The sequence below is a fragment of the Excalfactoria chinensis genome, chromosome 3 (genome assembly GCF_039878825.1).
Source record: "Excalfactoria chinensis isolate bCotChi1 chromosome 3, bCotChi1.hap2, whole genome shotgun sequence".
NCBI classification, from domain to species: domain Eukaryota; kingdom Metazoa; phylum Chordata; class Aves; order Galliformes; family Phasianidae; genus Excalfactoria; species Excalfactoria chinensis.
In genome coordinates, this window is record NC_092827.1 from 19,013,943 (window position 1) to 19,036,102 (window position 22,160).

The following is a 22,160-nucleotide window of genomic DNA, read 5'->3' on the forward strand; positions in this document are numbered from 1 at the left end:
GCACTATTTGCAAAAGCAAGTTTATTTGTTGTTTTATCATAACATGGAATGTATTAGGGAGTTAGGGATGGATGGGGTGATTTGTAGGGTGGTGGTTTCTTTTCCTTGATAACCTAACTTCTTTTCATCTTGTAGGTGATTTTGTATAATGCTATGCTTTTTGTTCTTGCTGTAAGAGCCCCATACACTGATGTAGTTAGAGCTTCCGAATTTGGCATTACGCAATGTATTTTTCATGTATTCTTATGATTTTCCTGTGTGAATTTTCATTGTACTGCTAGCAGCGACTGCAGTGAAGATGTTCATATGCTTTTCTAGGAAGGTGCCGGGGTACAGTAAGATTAACTGAAAACCACGTATTTTCTTTGTGGATTACTGTGGAAAACTCAGAATGTTATTTTTGTGTCAATGCCAAAAGAAGTTAGTAGAAAATGCCTGTATTCATGGTGCCGTGAACACAGCACAAGTCAACTTGGGTTCATTCTGTCGTGTTCCAACTGGTTTATTAACACAGTCTGTTACGGGCTGGCTCAGCCTGATTCCGTGACTACAGGGGCGGATGGATTAAAACATCCTTATGGCACAATAGATTTCTCTTTCTACACTTCTCTTTAAGTTGTTCACGTACAAGGAAGCAGACGTTCTGTAGATGGACTGAATGCATATAGCAGGATTTTAAGAGTTGTGTATTCCTAAACAAATTTAACAAAGTAAGTATTGTGGAATTTTATAGTTAAAAGAAAAGTCATTAATTGTCTTTTTTTTTTCTTTTGGCTGCAGGAAGAGGAATGGTGTCATATCACGCACACAATGGGCCAGTCAAGTTTCTTGTAATGGCTACATCTATAAACAAGAAAAACAAAAACAAGCTAAGGAACAGCCTGCCTCGTGGCTCAGAATCTAAAGACAAAGACCAGAGGAATGCTCTGCACAATGACAGACCGGGCTCTTCCAATGGCAGCAACCCTGATACTTCAGTTTGGCTGGGAGGTTCGGCGGGATCCATTGCACAAAAAAGTGACTTGTCTTCATCTTCTGGATCCCTTACATCAAGTTCCCTAGAACACAGGCCAGAGGACAGCAACATTTATGAGCTTTTGAAGGATCAGAATATCACTTTTAAAAATAAAAGACAGAGATCCAAGAAAATGAAAGCAAGTTCAGTATTAGTCATTTCTGGTGGCCAAGGACACAGAAGAGTGAACAAGAAGACCAAGCAGCAACGACAAGATGAATTGGTGTCTTCGGTGATGGTCTGGCAAATCCCACTATTAAATATATGAGCAAACTGTATTCAAGATACTTTTCTGCCATTAAAAAGTGTGACATCTTTATACAGCAAATGCCAGCTTAGGATCCAGACCAGTAGACTTTATACCATGCGAGCAATTTCAGTAGGATTTGATCACAGAATTAAAGGATACAAAGCAGAGTCTTCATGTATTTAGAACATTCTGTGGTGTCAGGGTATTGGGAGATGCCTGTTGATGCTATCTTTGACACTTAGAACAGAAAGGATTTGTCGGACATTTAAAAAGATTTTAGAAGTTTTGTCTTATTTATATTCACATTTATAAATATCGTCATCATGTTCTGTAGCACTTAGGGAAGGCAAGGAACACGTACTATGTCACATGCTGGTTTTTGCTCATGTGAATCAGCTGTTTTTTCCTTTTCCAAAATGACCTATTGCATGGGCTGTAGGTTTTAACAAATTAGCACAGACAGTTTTTAAATGAGAAAAATTCTAATGTGAAAGCTAAAATTTATAATTACTATAGCGGTTAGTAACATCACTCCATATGCCAGAGTTTGGTCTGAACAAACACAGTTATATTAGTCGATATTTGTTTGTTTGTTTTTTTTCAACATAGAAAATAGATGTATATTTTTAATTTTTAATACTCAGTATTATGAAACAAGTTGCAGTATAAAAAGTCCATTATTTTTTTTCGGTAGGTATAGTGTGTCTGTTATTCATCTTTGTCGCACAGGGAAAGTTGTAGGGATCTTGTATTAGAAAATACAGATAAAGAACAGCTGTGCATTGTAGTGCTGGTAATGCATTCCCCTCCTGGCAATTTTGTGTCAAAGCTAGATATGCGCCATGCCATCATTAATGAGGTTTGCATGTCCCGTATGTAAATAACAAGCTCAGAAATGTACTGAAATAATCTGTGGGAAGCTCAAGTAATCGTTGTGGATATTCGTCCTACATCAGTAGATCTGTGCTGTGTCCTCAGGCAAATACCTATCAGATAATGTCAGTCCACAAGTGCAGACAGCAGAGTTATGGTCCGATCTGCTCACCCAGAGATTCAGCCAAGTGTTGTCTGATAAACAGATATTGTAGAAGTAGGGTGCACAATTTCTTTGCATTTAATCACTCAGTGGGACAAGGTGTTGCTTTGGTGAATTCTAAACAGGGAGCTGGTTAATCATTTTTTTTCCTTAATGAATGGATGTATTTCCAAAAGGAATTTTAAACTTGGGGATCCTATTGACATTGCTTTTTGCACTATAGTCTCTGCATGTGAAATACAAGACAAAGCCTTCAGCTCAGAAAGACATTACAAAAGATAGTGACGAGGCACCTTGTTCAGTCACAACAGACTTAATGTGTGTGTAATGAGGGCACTGAAAATATCTTCTTCACTTGTCGATGAACTGAGAGATTAAGACTCTTAGGTTTAATTTGGATGTATTAAAAGCTCTAATACTGTTCATCAGTTCAGTAAAATATAAATTAAATACATCCAAAGCAAAAGTCTACCAGATGGTTGTGTTGACTGACTAAAATCAACTGCAAGTTTTGGCTTCTTTGGTGCTCATCTTGTCCCAGTCAGTTATAAATGTACTCTAAATTTTCAGTCTGCTCTGAAAAGCAAACCTGTATCAAGCCAACACCAAAGTCGGTGGATGGGCTGACTCACCAAGGTTGATGGAGCGCTGCAGTAAGATGGTATCTTGCCTTGCCTGCCACATGGCACACAAGCCAGGACAGAGGGAATGCTACTGCAGCAAATCTTTTCCTGCTGTCACCAAAAAGACAATTCAACAGTCAGATACACACCTAAATTTCTTTCCAGGGGCTCGGCTCACATCCTACATCCCAATGGGAACTTGAGCCATAATAGCACAAACTTCAGTAAGTCACAAAGAACTCTTGTTAGAGGTTGGATCGTAGGTCTGGAGTTTTCCTTACTGCTTTGTGATTTAGTTTGAGTCTTTCACCGTGATTCTTACCGTGTCAGCTGGGTGCTCCCGGCATTGGTGTGGGCTTAGTGTCGGCATCAGCCCCTGTGAAATAAAAAGCAGTGTCTGTAAGGCAGGCTGCCAGCAACATTTACCCCAGATCTTCCTCTTCTTGTCCTTGTGCCTGGTTTACTTTGCCTGAGGGCTCAAGGCCAGCTGCGTTTTCTACATTCTTCCATAGGCCCTGGGAGTTTCTCTTTGCCCACTGTGTGGAAGTACTGAATTGTACAGTGTAATGTGTGTATACTGAAAAACACTTTATAAGATTCTCCTGTGTATAAAGGCTATATAACCTGTTGTCTCTTTGCTGCACTAGAGCAGAAAGGCCACAGGTGTGATTCTGCATGCTCCTCGAGTGTGGGCTTCCATGTCCATGCTTTTGGGACTGGAAGATTAGGCTCACTTTTTCACGGGTCTTTATCATTAAGAACAGTAAGCCAAGGCCCCATGTATTAAGCTGGAAACCGGTGTGTGGAGTTATTACAGGAGATGCTAGCAATGAGGCATAAGAGTTTTAAAATTCTAAGTGATATTCATCCTACCTTCCAGCTGAAATGTAGCTTTCTTCAGTTTACTCAAGGAAACAGGAGTAACAAAATACAGATCTGCTCTTTGGGAAGCCCATTGAGGTTTTACCACGGGCTTCAGTAAGAACAGAAATAGGTCCCTCATTTACACTATACTGCTTTGAAAATAAGCATATATATTTGTCTTACCAAGTGGAAAAGACAAAGATAAGCTGTACGCCTTTGGAAATGCAAATTGAAGTTGATCTTCAGTGATGGAGCATGACTTGCAGTGCTCATTTTCTGATACACAGCTTACATAATAAGGTATTGCCTTGCAATGAAAGCAGACAGGAAACAAAGTTACTCTTACAGGAAGCAAGTAAACTTTATAGCTGTTTCCGGCTGCTGCTGGGTGGGTTGGATTTTGCTTTCTGGTACTGCTTTGCTAGATTTATAGAATTTATGGAAGATTTTAGGGAAAAGGGGGAGAAAGCATAACCACTATGATATATTCTGTATATGTTTTCTAACACATAGTAGGGTCTTTTGTAACATGAGCCATAAAAGTATGTATTTATGTTCAAAGTATAAGCTAAGAAAATGTTTAATAAAAAAACGTGCTACAACTTAATTTCGGAAGTACATTTATTGGGTCGCTGTATTAACAAGAGAGCTAGAATTTGGGGCTTGCATTACTGAATAATGAAATAATATCTGATTAGGACAGCAAACGTTCTTATGCTTTCTAGGATTTAATTGCATGTGCAGTTTCTACAAATGATGCAGACTCACAGTAAGTTTGACCTCTCTGTCAATGGACACGAATGGTATCTGAGCAGGAACGTTTTCTCTGTGCTGTCTGCAGGGAACACACATCGTCTGAGTAGCACATAAAAATGACACCTGATGTTCCAAGTGAGTGTTGCAGAACACAGCGTGAACAGCGGAAATTAATTTTCATTTGCTAACTGGCAATTCATGCTAATTAATGTGCCCTAAAGGATGTAGAGAGAATCCCATGATTGTGCTTAAATTCTGAGACTTGTATTCATCAGGCTCAGGAATGGCCTTCCGTGTGTACCTGCACTATGACAAATAAAGAGCTATTGAAAAGAGGTAAAATGAACAACTATTAAAGCCTGCCCTTTGTTCTTGTTTTTAACACCGTGTCTGTTTTATGTATTGTTTTGGAAAACACTGACCTTTTACTCCCTCTCCCGAAGTGCACTGATATTTCGTTTCCCTGCCATCCTTATTGCTGAAGTAGCAGGCACAAAACAAAGTCACATTCCGTGACTGCAGGATGTTGTGAACTCACACACCTCAAGATGGGTTCAGTCCCAGTGGGAATTCACAACTGCTGTATGGGTGGGATGCTGAGTGTTACGGGTTGAGCACTGCCCCTTTGAGATGTGACAATGCTGGGAAAGATCTGAGTTGTGGTTTAGTGCTTAAACTTCATGGTTCCTCTCTCTAAGTCCAATCTGATTCTTAAAGTGCATAAAGAAGGGTGGGAAAAACATGCAGTTTGAAAGATGTGATTAATGGAGGGCTCTGTAAGAGTTAATCTGTATTTTAAGGTCAGTTCAGTAGTTTTGACTGCTTTATTACATCTTCGTAGTGATAATACTTCCTGCACTAACAGTCCTATTAAGAAGGCAGATTAATATTATCCGTAGCTCAGAAGAAACTGAGTTGTAAAGTGACTTGAAGCCACATGATGACTTTGTAAAAGAAAACAGATTAAAGACATTACAGCTTGCTAAGCCCATGATGAGCCGCTTAAGCCATGCTTCTCATGGCAAGCATTCCATGTGTGTGGCTATTGCACTGCCCGCACTGCATGCTGGGCAGGAGCTGGGTGGTCTCTTACAGTGAGAGAATAGAAACAGGTGCAAACAGAGGCAGATTCTTAAACATTTTATACTATTATTGAAAGCAGAGCCACCAGCACAGATTTTACCTCTACCATGGAGATACCAGTGACTGGTGCAAGGAGAGCCAGCCTGTGGTGGACAGTAGGCTGCCTGCATTGTGCCAGAGCTCAGCATTCTACTTGACTTCCATCACTGTTCAGTCTTGCCATCTTTATAGCTGTGTGTGGGGTATACAGTCTTACCTTTCTCACAACTGCTGTATGTGCTTTTGCTGGATCCGTCTGCTATCTGGTTTGAGAAATCTGGCTCAAGGTCTGCAGAATCAGTTGGTTTGCTGCTGCCTTGTGCTTACTTGATCCCGACGCTATCCTTAAAGGTGTGCTGTTACCAAACTGCCAGGAACACTCTTCACCTTTAGGGTAAGACATGAAAATAGCAACACTGAAATAGCACAGAAAGGATCTCAACGTTTCCCAGGCAAATGAAGGTCTCCTGTGAGTCTATTTAAAATGCAACAGTGTGGACGTATGACCAAAAGCACCTGAAGTGCTTTGGCCAAGCTCCATTAACTGCACAATAAAAGGCAGTTAGTCATTCACAGCACGACCTTCAAAGGTGTTCAAAGGGATTTTTTTTCCTGCAGCAAAACATGCCTTGACAGCAGAACTGCACGCTCTGCTGATGTGCGTATTGTTACACTCCAGGGATAATCGCAGGTATCACTTATGTGTGTCTCAGCCCAGGAGATGAGCCAGAGCACCTAGGAGGAAGGCAACACGCCTTGGGGGAGATCAAATCATTGTAAGCATTCGCTGGAAACAGGGATGCTTTGACATCGGAAAGTGAAGGTGAGCTGCTTGCAGTTTTTGCAGGCATAGAGGTACCAAATTACAATTAAAATCTGTGTATTTGCATTCCTGAATACCACCAACAAGAAAGGTTTTAAGAGCTCAGATACAGCTTGATTATGGCTGGGAAGGAACACTGATGGGCACATCTCATATTCCTGTAAAGAGCAAGGATAATGTTTCAGCTCTCTGTTTCAAATCCTTTGGTTTTTGTGATCTTTTTTTAGTGAGTTCGGGAGATAATGTGCTTGTTTTCCCAATGGTCCATCCAAGTAAACGCTGCAAGTTCCCCATCACTTAACCTGACCAAATACTTTTAACCAAATCAACAGCTTTCCTACCTGTTCTGAGCACTATTTTGGGTTATAAAACTCTGAGTAATCCAGTCTCTTCTGCTGTGCTCCTTGTTCTTCTCTCTTAAAAATAACACTGATGTCTCTGGTGCATAAAAGCATGCAACCCAGCCCTGAAGAAACCTTCATGATCTATTTTTCCTTATGGCCATTACCACTCCTACAAGCTGATCACTCTTCTGGTGATCTTCAAATTCTACTATTTGAGTGCATTGCACAAAAGATGTAATACACAAAGGTAGATCAGCTCGACTCCTCAGAACTCCTGTTATCTGAGTACAATACATGCTGTGCAACGTGCCTACAGCATGTATGCTTTTTGTATTCCAGACATACAGGGTTTATTTTGGTTGTCTTGGGCTACTCAGCAGAAATATAATGAGCTGTTGTTGTGTGCCAGCGATAGCAATCACACCAACCCTTGAGGCTGTTATGTTGTAGAAAAAGAAGCATTTCACACACAAGTCGTAAGCTGTCAAACACAGGATGAGCAAAAGAAGCCAGTATTTTTCCCCTGTTTTGTTTTGCTTACATTATTTTGGCTTCTGGCCGTGAACCAGATCTCTGAATGCTGCAGGAACCACTGCTATCAGCTACTGCTGCTATGTACCTGATACTTACCCCACCGTGCACAGGTGAAATACTACTGGGCCCACAACGTGACAGACTCAGCAAGAGCAGGCTGCACAATGCACCCAATTAGCAGGGTAAATGATGGAGCACAGACCTGTGCCCAGCTCCGTACCCTTGCCATCATGGCTGTGCTATGCCCTGATAAGATCTGGGCAGCTGTACATGCATCTGGATCTGGATGCTTCTGGGTGTTCCTGTCACGAGAATGGCATTCAGCTCTGCTGCCCTTCTCCACTGGAGCCATCAGTCTGAAGTCTTCAAAGAAGAAGAAACTGGGAATCTTTTGTTTATCCTGATGTGGATTCAAAAGTGAGAAGGCTGCCTATTTTGTCTCCAAGTTTAGGCGCAATCTTCCTATTCCTATTTCCAACATAGTGCCTACTCTGCACTGGGACATAAATATGCTACCTCATAGCCACTGGTTGTCTACAAACCATTCTCAATCCCCCCGAGCTCAAACACCTCTGTGTAAACACAGACTAGAGTGCAATGTGATGCTACACTTGATGAAGAGCAAGTTCTATAGTGCTTACAGTCATCATATAGTCAGAAAGCACGATCTGAAATGATCCCAGGTATGATGTTGGCACAGTCTTGCTAATGAAAACAGAAGTGAGGCTTTTGAAAATCGTTTCCCAGACCTCTATCTGTTGTCTAATTTCGGTGTCGTTTTGAAACACATAGCATGTAAAGTCACACCAAATAGCAGGAAGATTGGTTCCTGATGTCAGAAGAGTCATTCCTGGCAGGCTGCAATGGATCTGCTAGTATCACACGGAAACTCCTTCCAGCGAGCCAGGAATGAAACCTTGCACAGTAATAGATCCAAATAAGAGAAGAGCAGGAAATTCACTATTATGCTGAAGAAGACTTATGTTGTAGCCACCAAATATTCTAAAACCCCCGCAACATTGTATTATTACTTATTCACCTCATGGCCACGGAGAGAGCTCAGAGAGGAGGCATGACCTCAGCTTGATAACTAGCATTAAGTATGTGCATAAGATGAGCAGAGCCAATGGCTTCAAGAGGTTACACTTATCCAGCACTGCAGGCAGGAGCTGCGGGGTCCTAGGGACAGAATCATAGAATGGTTTGGGTTGGAAGGGCTGTAACAGAGGCAAAAAGGAGGAGCAAAGGGACACGGTGACTGAGGAGACACCCAGCTTTGCTCACCCACCATCATCACAGAGCAGAAAGATCCCTGGGGGCGTTCAAGAAAAGGGTTGGTGTGGCACTGAGGGACATGAGCCAGTGAGCATGGTGAGGATGGAGCATGGTTGGCGGTTGGAGCTGGTGATCTTAGAGGTGTTTTCCATCCTTAATGACTCTAGGAGTGTGTAGTTACAATGGTGGCATGGCCTGCACAAGGGGAAATGGAGGGACGGGTTCCTCGGGAGTACAGAAGGGAGCAGCTCTGCTCACGAAAGGGCTGGGAGCTACAGGGGAGTCCAGCAGGACACTGGGGAGAAAAGCTGTAGAGAAGAAACAAGGCTTTAGAAAAGCATCATGGGAAAATGATACGTTGTGAAAGCGATGTGAAATATCCATGTGGTGTTAGTGGTCGATAAAGGCTTGGAAATGTCGTGTCGGTCACAGCAGAAGTCTGAGAGCAGACTCAAAGCACACACAGTGTGACCAAAGGGCTCCATTTCATTTTCAAGAAACTGGGAAACCTCTCTAATTCTGAGAACCTTCATTAGAACCTCAGCCTTGAAAAGCTGGATAAAACTGCAACCCAGACCCAAAGTGCAGTCAGACGGAAACCACCTGGCCCTTGTCCAGCCGTTTCAGCCGACCGAAACGCAGGGGCAGGGAAGCTCCCGCTGCCCTATCCGCCCAGAAGCCGAGGGGAGGGCTCCCGAGGCGGCTCGTACACGGGGCCCGGCCCGGCCCCGCCACGGGAGAGGCGTTAGAGCCCAGCGAGCCGCCCGCCGGCCCCAGCCCCTCCTGAGGGCGCCTTCACAGGGGAGTTCCCCTCAGCGCGGCCAGGTGGGGCCGTCCCCGCCCCTCGGGCAGCGCGCTCCCCGGCCGGCAGCGGCGGCGGTGCGGTTCCCGCCTCGGCAGCGGCTGCTCCCAGCACTGCCCGCCACACGCAACAGGTCAGCGCCGGGAGAGCCGCTTCCTCCCGCTCCGTACGTGTGTGCGCGCCGCTGTGCCGGGAAACAAAGGGAGCCGAGCGCGGTGCGGCACCCGAGGCGAGCGCAGCTTCTGCGCGGCGCGGGCTCTCGCGTTCAGCCATTTGCAGCGCCCGGCAGCGCCCCTCCGCCTCTCCCTCCCTCCTCCCACCGCGTTCCACCCCCCCCACCGCTGCCGCAAGCTTCGCCGTTCCGCGGAGCTGCTCTGCAACGCCGGGCCCGAGGGGTGGGCAGGCGGCGGGCATCGCGCCCGGGCCGAGGCTGCCCGCGGGTGGGCGGGCGAAAGGCGGGCTGCCTTGCCGGAGCTGCGCTGCCCAAAGGTAAGCGGAGCGGTGCGCGGTGGCGGCGGTTGCCGGGCCGTTCGGTGTCCCCGGGTGAGGGGAGGGGGCCGGGCGGTACGAGGGTTGCGGCCCCGAGGAGCCGCGGATGGGGCCGCGGTAACCGCGTTCGTAGTGGGGATTTGGCGCACGGTGGGGTTTTAATCGTGCTGAGCTTTGCCATCCGTCCCCATTAATCCGCCTCGCTGCCCGGCCCTGTGTGCGGCTCTCCCCGCCTGTCACAGAGCTGCGCGTTCCTCTCCGTGCTCACTCGGGCTGACCTGCCGGCGGCGCGCCCCGCAGCCGTGTGCGGAGATGCGTACCGGCGGAACGGCGGCTGCTTCCCCCTGTTAGTGCTGTACGGCGTGCTCCCCCGGCTCGCTGAGAGCTCGTGAGTGGCACTCGATGCGTGCGTCCACACGGCTCTGCAGCACGCAGGCTCCTCCGGCAGCGACAGAAGTGATGTCCCACCGAATGTCGTTGGTGCGCGGTCGGCAGGGTGGTGGTAGGTTTGCGCTTTCAACGCCGCAAGAAGCGGCTCCCCAGCCTTAGCTTACACGTAGTGCGGAAAATGACAGTCGGTGTTACGTTACGCAGCCAACTTCTCCAGCTCAGCAAGGAGGAAAGCTCGCTAGAAATACCGTTCTGTGAATCTTTTGGCACGGCAATTAAAGTGAGGAAGAGAAACTAGAACGGAAAGCTAGAAAATGTAGGGCAATAAAAAAAACAGAAGAGTAATAAGGAATAGAAAAGCAGTAAAATAGAGCAATCCTTTTAATATGATCTGGGACGCTAAAGAATGGCCTCCAATTTTTGTTTTTTTAAAACATATTTAACTGTCTGTCTCCCAGAAATGAATTAAATGCTTATACAAAACTACAGTGTTGCAGTACTCCCTGGTTTACAGCTGTGGCCACCCTCCCTGCCTGTGCTGTATTCCCGGAGCCCATCCCACACTGTATATTCTCTCTGTAATTAGGATGTCTGCTTCATGCCAGTAGGTCTTCTAGCCATCCAGCACTGATGGCATTGTCTGGTCAGGACCAGTGGAAGTGCTAAAGCCCAGCCCCATGCTGCCCCAGCACCCCTCGGCCTGCAGGTCCTGTTCCTGGCAGCAGTGGCACCGAGCTCAGGATGACGCTTGGAGCTGGGGTTTGCAGCTCTGGGCCTTTGACAATTATTAGAAAGTCTGAAATCCTTAATAGCTTCCTTCCTTCTTTGCTTACATCACCTTTTTTTGTGTGTAGCAAATAGTCCAAATAGGAGGGCAGAATGATTGTTTGAAACATCAATCAATATTAGATTGCTGTTGTTTGGCAAGTGCATTCAATGAAAGCCATTAACTGGCTTTACTATAGTAAAGCAGGATTATAGTATTTAGGGCTAGCCCGGGTTACCTTAGAGACGGCTGTGGTTAGATGACTGGATCCAGATCTTGCCTACTGGGGGCTCTGCATCCTGCAGTATCCTGTTGCAAGAGGATGTTAAGGGCAGCTGGCTGCTAAAGATGGCTGTAATAAAACTTGAAAGGAAGCAGTGCAATTTCTTTTAGAGCAGAATAAAACGTGGTGGTGGTGGTGGTGGTGTTCATTCTGATCCTATGTTCATTTTGATCCTATGAAGGTCCTGCATGGATTTTGCTGTTGATACTTACTGAAGCTTTGCAGCACTGCAGTTAGGAGGCTGTTTCTTTCCCAAGAGCAGAAGCTGAAGAGTTATTTCCTACTACTTTAGGTGCTTGGAAGCACACGTTTTAGATGTTTTCATTGTGTTTGATCTCATTGGCCTTCTTGGGACGTGGTGGTAGTTAAGCCTGCTGCTTTGCTTTTTGTTGGAATGGTCTCTGCCAGTGTTTCTGTTTTACTTGTGTCCTGAGTGTTGTTTTGTAAGAGAACAGGTGTGATTTATTTATTTTTATTGAAGAGGAATTACTTTACAGCAGTTCAGGGTTTGACAACCAGCTTAACCTGATGTGTGGCTGAGCCATCATAAAATGAGAGAAGACCTTGTTCCTTCCCCAGCCTGGGCCGAGAGAGATCCTGCCTTGTGCCAGCGAATGGATGGAGATTTCACCCTCCTCCTGCAGTGACCTGACCAGTTTCCTGTCTTAGATTTTTCTTTAGTGTTGTGTTTGGGGCTAGTCCTGTGTTTAGCATTTAAATCTGCAGGACTGGGACTATAAACACTGTTGTGTTTTTTTATTAGATGGTAGTGGCAATCCTGTAGTCTTTCTCTGTCCTCCTTGGTTCCTGACCAGCAGTTTTGGCTTTGAAGTATTTGGTCGCTAATCTACCTGTTCATACAACTGTGTGATAATACAAAAAAGTGTCGGCTGCTTCCTTTGTTCTGCAGTGCACATTTCCATCCTTACGCCGCATCAGTGAGGAGAGCAGGAATTCATCATCAGTTAAGTCAGTTTATTTTATGCAAAACAAGCTGAAAAAAATCCAGTGGTTTCTCAGCTTGTGCACAGTGCATCGGAAGGGGAAGAGAGACATGTCACAGAAGTGCTTTTCAGGTGCACTGTTTCACAAGCTGCCATTGATGTGCCTCTGGCTCACGCAGCCCGGCTGAAAGCCTTTGTAAATCCACGTGGAAACACGCCAGAAACTGCAACCTTTCCTTATAGATCCACATGAGTTGGCCAAGCAGCCTCCATGCTGTGGTCTATCACAGCGGGGTTGGCATTAATTAATAACACTGAAATAATTTTGCACGTACACATGCACACAGTGCGTACATGCAACAACAAAAGCTGTTTGTTGTTTCTCTGGATGCTGGAATATTTTGGGAGCAGAGTGAGGCTCCCGAATGGGTCCCTGCTGCTGGAAGGCCCCCAGACTTGTGGCTCATTTTGGACTATCAACCTGTCAGAGATTGGCAGTGTTGTGGGTTTTTTTCTCTTTTCTCCCCCTTGGAAACAGTTCTGCTTTTCTCTCTTGTAAGTAAATGGGAAGAACAGGCCCTGAGAGTTGAAGATAAACTCTGCTTTTTGCGACCTATTTTTTAGTGTTGGATGCTAAGAAGCTAACACCAGCCCTTTGCTATGGGAATGGCATGCTAACAATAAATGCTCTGATTCACTCAAAGACAAATCTCGTCGTGGGAGAGCTTTCCTCTTAGCCTGTAGTTTTCTTTCATCTCTTCTTCGCTGCACTCCTTCAGTTCCTCAGTTCAATACAAGCTACTGTACACATTTGTATTTACAGTGTGGGAAATCCTGATGCTCTTGAAGTTAATAGGAATTTTCCCTTGGCTACAACAGGGGTGGGATTTAATGTGATGAGAGACTCTGTCCTTATCAGAAAGCACTTTGAAACTGATATGAAGTGGTCAGCGCAGAGACAGTGTTTCTTGTTTAATGATGGCTGATATTAGGGTCTCGAAGGACTTTGGTTTTCACAGCAAAGCTTTAGAGTAAACACTTGGAGTGTATTGCTGGGTGAACTTTGGAATTTGGCACATGGTGCAAGATGGCTGCACTGTGGTACTGGAAAAGGAAGGCACAGACTGCTTGTGTCTGTTCAGACAGTGGTGTTCACAGGTGCTCTTGGTTGGTCAGGATGAGGTCTGTACCACTCTGATCTTCTGCTTTCGGGAGGTAAGATCAGAAGTTCTTTGTTATGGGCAACAGAGTTGCAAGTGTCTTTCAGACTGTTCTTCTACTCACACCTTCAGAATCCTGACTGTGAAACCAAGCATCTGTCTGCCTCACGTTCTGGCCTAATGGCCTTGGTTCTTACTACAGGTCTGGTCGTCTTCAGCTCTGTCCAGGTTGCTACTTAACAAATGGCAAGAGTAAGACCACGGCTGCTGTATCTGGTGCAGATTTAACCATGTATGTTAACAAGGCTTTATCATATTGCATGCAAAGGAGATGTTTGAGTGGTAAGCTAGGCAGCCACGCTGCAACTTTCTCCTCTGTGTAAGGAAGACAGAGAGCAGACGCGACAGTCCCGAGATAGCTGTGATCATCATCATCCTTCATGATTATGCTGCCAGTCGGTATGTCTGTTCAGAAGGAGCACGAATCATTTGGTGAAAACAGAGTGCTAGCATGTCAGCATGTATGAGAGTGCAGAAGATGAAAAAGTAAACTACAAAGTAAAGCATAGCATGTGTATTCCTTAAAGGTACCCACAGCGATCCACTCAACACCTGATTTTCCAGCAAGGTCATTAGCTGAAACAAAGAAGTTCTATGGCTGTGGGATGGATTATTTGAACAGAAGACTGCTTTGACCTAATTCATCTAGAAATTGTTGGCTTGGTACAGGAATAAAATTCTTTGGCTTGTACACGCAGGAATAAATTAGATAACCAGACAGTGCTTTCTGTGCTTAAATTTAAGCTTATTGTTACCAAATATGCTGTGTTAAATGAAATATATGTATACATTTATTGCAAGAAATAGTGAATTACACTAAGTTGTAAATGTCAAAGTTGAGAGATCAGTGCAGCCAGAAAGCCTTTGCCTCAACACTCACTTCAGCGTATGAAGTTCACAGTATGGTAAAAAAGAATATCATGCATCAAATGCAGAAAGTGTCAGGCTGTGAAAACAAAAGTGTTTTAATAGGAACCTGTTGTATTTCTGTGTCAGACTGGCCAGAAATGGTTCCCTTCAAGTAATGAGAACAGCATGCATCTCACTTAGTATTCTCTTCTTCCTTTGTTTAGTTCCAGCAATGACATGGCATAGCCTCGTATTTTGTTGAGCCCTCAGTTTTACTGTTGCTGCAAACACATTCCCATTGCTTGGTGGAGTCAGTGCTGATACTGTATGGGTATTTCTAGCCACAAGAAGTAGCTAGTGACTCCAACATGTGCTTCTGCTTTGACATCAGGAGTAGTACTTTTAAAACCTAACACAAGCCAGGATGGACTGTGTCCCCAGAGAGCTTAACTAAGTCCTGCCCCACAGAGAATGATAGGAAGAAAAATGGGAGGTTCCCTGTCATCAAGGAACACAACCCTATATTCTTCTCTCTCTCCATAACATTTTGATTGTTTCTCTGAAAAGCCGTAGTTTGAAGGAGGGTAGCTTTCCTCTCGTAGTACATAGCTTGATGATTTGTGTGCTCATTTGAGGGGTTTTTAAGCTTGTCAGTTAAAGGAAGGAGAAGCAGCGTCATTATTGGTATCCTTTAAAATAACTTAGATTTATTTTGGACACAGTTCTGGGCTTAGACACCCAAACCAAGAGTTAATGCCTCTTAGTCACTTGTGTTAAGTACTTAATCACTGTAATCTTTGGTATTTCTCCACTGGCTAGTCCTCTGTGGCTCTCGTGTGCTGGTTCTTAAGGATCCCATTGCATTGTATTGGCACACTTCTGTGCCTTCATGCTGTGTGTCTGTATGCCACAGACACATTGCAGGAGCTGGATGTGGATGGATCAGCAGTACAGCTCAGACACGCTAAATCCATTTCTCTCTTTCTCTGTGGGAGAATTAGGAGATGCATCCCACCCACAGATCAGTTCTGTGTAGGAATCTGGCCCCAGGCCTGCACCATCTCCCTCTACCTTAGCCTGGTTTCCATGAAATAATAAATTAAAAATGTCAGACTCATGAATCACCTAATAATTCACAGTTATAGGTCCAACAGTGTATTATACCAACAGTACTTCAATGGCAGATGGAAGTCTGTGCAAGCTAAATCTTTGCTTCCTTTCTGATTAGAGAATATGGGCTGTCACGTTGTACTATATTTTCCTGTCTCATCTGGCTCTTAGGTCTATCTCTGTTGTATTGCCATCTGTTGTATAGAACTGCCCTCAAAGTCAGCCTTTGCCACGCTTCGAAGCTATGGTGCATCTCTACATCTTTGAATCCAGTCGACAGGCTGTGTTGTGATAATGTCTACAGAAATTGAAAACTATTTTGTGAATCTAACTAGATGTACAGTGACTTTTAGCTGTGGCTAGAGTGGTTCTAAACCTTCAGTTGGAAATACCATCTGGGTGGAAATAGCAAGAAACTACATATGTTGTCAAAAAATGAGAAGGATGTCACGTCATTCGCTGCGTATCTGAAGGATCTCTGCACTTCTAAGCATCACTTACCTAATTGGCCAAGAAATCAATGAGCCTGTTCAGTCTAAAGGGGAATTTCTTTTCCATAAGAACCTTACTTAGAGTTAGTCTGGAAGAAGTGTTTTTATTATAACATTCTCTTGAAGTTTTCCTTTTACTTTCTTTTCATAGGCATAAGTCTGAGAAGAATGGGATATTGTTGGCTGTCCTTTGAAGTGTATCATTACTTCTCAAGTTCTTTCTCTATCACAGTGGTGATAGACTTTGATAGATTGCTGGTGCTTTCAGCTCTGTAATGCGTGTCCTTTCTGTAAAGATATTAAAAGCAAAATCCAGTTTTATCTTAAGCAAGGAATTTCATTTCATCTGAATTTATTGGCCCATCTTCTGTGCAATTCATAGCAAGTGTGTTGTAAAAATTCAGTACGTTCACTGACATCAAATGCTTTTCTGTAACACACAGCAAAACCTGAATCTTCTCATATTTCCCAAAATCTGTTTCTAAAAACCTGCTGGTTTGCTTGACTTGGCTTTTTGGTGCATATTCTCTCTCCTTCTTTTATTAGGTTCATCATTACCAAAGTGTTTTCAGAGACTTTGAATGTGTTTTGATTATTTATTTGTTGACAGCACTGTTTAATGCTGAAAAGCATTTCTGCAGTCAGCATTAATCAGACTAATTCAATAGCTAGGCTTTTAGTCATCACAAGGTGATGCCTTTGTTGATGTCTTTACGGCTGGTGCATGGCAATTTCCAGAAGTTAAAAGTTAAAAAGGATCACTAGATCAGCTAGTCTGGTCATGGAATCACCGAGGCTGGAAAAGGCTTCCAAGATTGTCTAGTCCAAACATCTACCTTCCACCAATATCTCCACACTAAATCATGCCCTTTAGTACAACCTAATATCAAATCTTGAACACCTTGGGGTTGGTGACTTCACTACCTCCCTGGGCAGTCCATTCTAGTGTCTGACCACTCTTGTGAAGGAATTGTTCTTAATATCCAACTTGTACTTTTCCTGGCACAACCTGAGGCTGCTCCATCTAGTTCTATCACTGGTTATGCAGGAGAAGAGGCCAACCCCCGCATTGCCACAACCTCCTTTCAGGTAGTTGTAGAGTGATAAGGTCTGCCCTGAGCTTCCTCCACATGGAAGAATCCCAGTTCCCTCAGCTGCTCCTCATAAAGCCTGTGCTCCAGACCCTTCACCAGCTTCATTGCCTTTCTCTGGACACACTCCAGGGCCTCCATGTCTTTCTTGTAATGAGGGGCCCAAAACTGAACACAGTACTTGAGGTGCGGTCTCACCAGAGCTGAGTACAGGGGAGCAGTCACCTCTCTGCTCCTGTGGCAGTGCTATTTCTTATACAAGCCAGGATGCCTTTGGCCTTCTTGGCCGCCTAGGCACACTACTGGCTTGTGTTCAGCTGAGCATCAACCAACAGCCCCAGATTCTTTCTTCCACACAATCTTCCATACACTCTACCCCAAGCCTGTAGTGTTGCCTGTGGTTGTTGTGATCAGAGTGCAGGACCTGGCACTTGGCTTTGTTGAACTTCATCCCATTGGCCTCAGCTTATCAGTTCAGCCTGTCCAGATCCCCCTATAGAGCCTTCCTATCCTCAGGCAGATCCACAGTTCCTCCCAGCTTGGTGTCATCTGCAGACTTGCTGAAGGTGTCCTCAATCCCCTCATCCAGGTCATCAGTGAGGATACTAAACAGGGCAGGCCCCAAATGCCAGCCCCTGAGGAACACCACTTGTGACTGGTTGCCATCTGAATTTAACTCTATTCACCACCACTCTGTGAGCCTTGCCATCCATCCAGTATTTTACTCAGTGGAGAGTATACCTGTCCAAGCCACAGGCTGCCAGCTTCTACAGGACAATACTGTGGGAGACAGTGTCAAAGGCTTTGCTGAAGTCTAGGTAGGCTTTGTCAGCAGCCCTTCCCTCATCTAGCAGGAGGGTCTCTCAATCATAGAAGGAGATCAGGTTGGTCAAGTGGGACTTGCCTTCCATGAACCTGTGCTGTCTGGACCTGATCCCTTGGTTGTCCCGCACATGTTGCGTGGTCTTTCTCAAGGTGGTCCTATCAAACTTAATCCCCCCTGTGCCCCAGAGTACCTTCCAGCAAGGTTCTTGACTGTAGAACACCTAAAGAACCTACCAGTTCTCGTCTTTTGTTTCAGGGATTGATAGTGTTGGAATGAGGGTCTACATGTATCAGATCAAATGTCCAGCATCCAGCCTCTCACATGGACCACAATCTAGCATTAAAAGAAATGTGCAACAAGGTAAAAATGTGTATTTCCTCACAGAATAGTAATTTATCTTTGAATACTCTGATCACTTTTTGGCTCAGCATATTCCTAAGCTTGTTATAGTTTTAGTGTTTAGCTTATGTGTTCATTAATCTCTTCAGTTAATATCTTCCCTTTCATGAGCCTCTTCTTCATTCTCCCCATTGATTCATGCAGATTTTCAGTGTTCACAATATGCTGTGGCAGTCTGTTTTTGTAATATTCCTTAGTGGTGGAAATACTTTGTTTTGTTTAAGCTTCCACCCATTGGTTTGTTTAGGCCATTCTCCATGAGTGCCATCCACATGCAGACTTTTCATGCATCCATACTTGTGAACAGTCATTGAGTCACAAAACAAACATACCAAGCCCTGAAGAAGTGTGCGCACTTCATTTCTCAGGCTTGCATTACCTGTTCTCCTAGCTGCCAGCACAAACTTCCTTCTCTCTGTGGCATGGAAGTGTAGATGTGTGGTGCCAAAGGAGGGCACACACAGTGAGGACCTGGAGTAACTGAGTGTCTGGCTGCAGAGTGCTGCTCTGCCTCTCTCTGAAGCGTTTTCTATAGTTTTTATGTTACTCGGTACTGTCTATACAGTCTATACTCCTTCCAAGATGTAGGGCCTGGAATATCCATCCATCCATCCATCCATCCATCCATCCATCCATCCATCCATCCATCCATCCATCCATCCATCCATCCATCCATCCATCCATCTTCACTGTAAACCGACTAATGCTGGAGATGTAGAAATATCTTTCTCCCTTCTGTTGCTCCTTGTTACCCAGTATACCCAGTTCATGGACTGCACTTATCCTTTTAGCTGTAGCGCGACACTGGTGTGTTGTGTACAGCTTTTCATTTAATGTGGTGTTAGCCTCTGTCCTGATACAATTGGGTATATGATTGTATCAGGATATCTTATGCAAAGGTAACTAAACTTTAGCTTGTCATAGACATGACTACAGGCTTTCACCTTGTATCTCAACAGTAATTACAAGGCTATTTCTAGAACTAGAGGCGATTCTCTGTTGCCATACCATTACCTTTATAGTACATTAGTGACAAAGACATCATCCCCAGAGGTTTCCCCCGAGGTACTGTAGCCCTGCAAAACCCTGCTTCTGACCCTCTTTTTTTGTTAGACTTTTCTTCTCTGACAGATGGTGGCTTGCAGTTAGGGATGACTTGCACTTAACCTTTCCTAGCTTTGGATTTTGTGGGCGTGTTATTTCCTTTTTGGTGTGAGAACTCCAGAGAGACACCACTCCTCCTTAACTACTTCTGAAGAGGTTAAACTGGAAGGAACTAGAGAATGTTGCTCTCTACAGATATTGCTATTAAGAAAGCTTTTCTGTGGTCATGATGACTCTTCAAAACTTGTGTATTTTTAGTTTGATTTGCCAGCTAGAATATCTGATTCATCAAAATTTTGATAACATTTTTATTATGACTGATTTCCTCTCCCCTGACCCTGCCAGATGCACTCATACCCTTTTTTATCCTCTGAGTTCCTGATGAGGAACTGCTACCCACATGTTTCTTGTGTGGTCTGTAGTTGTAAGCTGCATTTCTTAGATGTTTATTTTTCATCTTGGTTGTATGAAAATGTTGCAGTGAAGAGATAAAAGGGTGCATACCTCCAGTGCATTCTTGGGAGAAAATAATTAAAGCACCTTGAGAGGTTACAAGGAAGATGCATATGCAACTGGAGTGTGCATACACTGAAGGCATTCATTGAGTAGACAGGCTAAGGCACTGGGAATGCATTGCTGCATTCTGAGCACTATGAATTTTAAAAATGGGGGAAAAAAACACCCAACAACACACCTGTTCTGCAGTTTTGTTGGTGAGCCTTTGAAAGACAACCTTTTATTTTCTTAACTGGTGGGAAATTAAGCAAGTAGTTGAGGTCTAGAGCTTACATTTCTAATAGGATTCAGGATTTCAGGTGCCACAAGCAGCCACTTTCAGAGAAGCAGCATCTCTACTTTCCAGATGTTTTCTCCAGTTGGGAAAAATCTTTAATTTTATTGAGATTTCACAGACCTGCTCAGTGAGCAGGAGTGTAACAGACTGTTTTTATAAAGGAGAAAAACCTCTTCACAATCAACTCCAGAAGATTTTGCCTTCTCCCCGACTGAGCTGGTTGTTCTCAGTCTGCACTATAGTACTGGCCAGTTCTACTTTTAACAGCCTTCTTTCCGTTTTTAAAATAAACACAAGGCATGTTTTCTCTCTTTTGATGATCGTGCCTCTTTGGTCTCCTTAATCGTCTCAATCAGATGACTCCTCTATCCTGAGGGAATTCTCCACTGGGGTAAGATTTGGCAGAACAAGTTTTTACAAAAGCATTTCCTGGACTAAGGTGGAGTAGAATGGCATTCTGTCAGATCTGAACTGGTCTGTGGTCTCTCGGGGAGGATAGCCTGTTAATGTAAATTAGAGTTGTTTATGATAGGGAAAGCTCTACTTTAATTTACCCTGGGACTGAGTCAGAGTAGTTTCCATTTGTAAACCAGTAAGCAATAACCCAATTCCTCCCATGTGCACATAGTCCCCAGAGAAAGTGGGTCTTCCTAGGGAACAGGGTTTATGTCAAAGGTTATTGGCACTGGTCAAAAAAAAAAGAGCAATAAATAGAGAGAGAACAAGGCAAAACAGGCATTTAATTTGATTTTATCAGAAGACCTGCCAAATGAATGCTGTGCCAGGAAACTTTACCTGCAGCTCTTCATTACATTTCCTCTGTCAGGAAAAAAACTGTGCCTTCTTATCAAGTTCTGTTAACTTGAGTAAAGTCTCTCAGCATCTGAGGTTGGGGGCGTGCATCCAGGATATTGCAAGCGTGTCACTGCCAAGTCTGTAAATACAGTTTGTGTTTGTTGGCAGTTCCTCTGTCCATTAACATTACATCATCTGTAGGCCAAGCCCATGATAATGAAAACAGTTTCAGTCCGTGTAATTTAGCTTCTGACTAAAAAGACCCCAGTATAAAAGATGACATCAGTCTGTGGATGCTATGTACTCTAGACAGCTTGCATCCTTTCCAGTACGTACCCTGCTTGCCAGTTTTGAGTAAAAATATTAGAAGCTATGTTGGTTTTAAGCCAAACTGTATCATCAGGAGCTCCAATCTTTTAAGAATCAGCAAAGTTATCATATATCTTCCGTAGCTGTAATTTTTGAATGCTCTGTCAGCAAAAGAGCAATACAACTTTTTGATCGTTGTAGATAAGTTTGTTTGTTTCTTTTTAAGAGAAAAAAAATCACAAATCAGGAATTCAATATTGTGTTTCCACATCAGGCTCTTCCAGATTCCTCCTGTTTTACAATAAATTTGTGACCTTTTAACTGAGGATCAGTTGTGTTGCTCAGTAGCGGAAAGGTTCTGCAGCTTCTGTGAATTGTTTTTTCAGCTTTATCTTTGTGTAATCCCTGCACTTTGTTGGCAGCTAGATAAAGGTGCTAAGGTTTCTAGAGCAGTCTTCAGTTTGTGAGTTACAAAGTCCTCCAAACCCTCTTTTAGCTTTTCTAGGTCTTCAGCTTCCCTACGGAGTTCTTTGTTGCCTAAATTGCATGTGATTCTTTGATTCGAATCCTCATTATGCTCAGCATGATTTTCTGCATATTTCTGGTAGTTAGCTATAAATATACCAGAAGACAATTTTGTACAGAATTTCTCTGCTTGCTATTAGCAAGCTGTACCAGCAGCCCTTCTTCCTCAAAGTGATTGCTCAAGAGGATGTTAGCGCGGGTGTTTGGTAGGACTGTGGTGGGTGGCAGCTCTTTCTCAATAATGTTGTAGTTACAAGGCAAGTTTCTAATCAGGTGGATATCTGTGTAGGGGAAAAGTTATGATTATTGTGCCTGCAGAGGGTCTCACCCCT

The 22,160-nt window shown here is 44.0% G+C and overlaps 2 protein-coding genes and 1 long non-coding RNA gene across 11 annotated transcripts in view; 2 read left to right on the forward strand and 1 right to left on the reverse strand.

Moving 5' to 3' along the window:
• The window catches only part of ARHGEF10 (Rho guanine nucleotide exchange factor 10), a 109,623-nt gene extending 104,729 nt beyond the window's left edge, over window positions 1-4,894 (forward strand). For all 9 annotated transcript variants that reach the window (XM_072333184.1, XM_072333188.1, XM_072333189.1 and 6 more), the window contains one exon: window positions 781-4,894. In XM_072333184.1, the coding sequence (XP_072189285.1) occupies window positions 781-1,283 (503 nt within the window). In that variant the 3' untranslated portion in view covers window positions 1,284-4,894. The remainder of the gene's footprint in view (window positions 1-780) is intronic.
• LOC140250464 (uncharacterized) lies at window positions 1-10,496 on the reverse strand. The gene is made up of 4 exons (XR_011903178.1): window positions 10,254-10,496; window positions 5,884-6,053; window positions 3,247-3,300; window positions 1-1,058 (listed from the first exon to the last, which is right to left on the reverse strand). It is a non-coding gene; the product is annotated as an uncharacterized lncRNA (long non-coding RNA).
• Window positions 9,795-22,160, forward strand: part of KBTBD11 (kelch repeat and BTB domain containing 11) — a 21,822-nt gene continuing 9,456 nt past the window's right edge. Inside the window, exon 1 of the mRNA XM_072333194.1 lies at window positions 9,795-9,933. The gene's annotated coding sequence lies outside the window, so the exon portion shown is untranslated. The remainder of the gene's footprint in view (window positions 9,934-22,160) is intronic.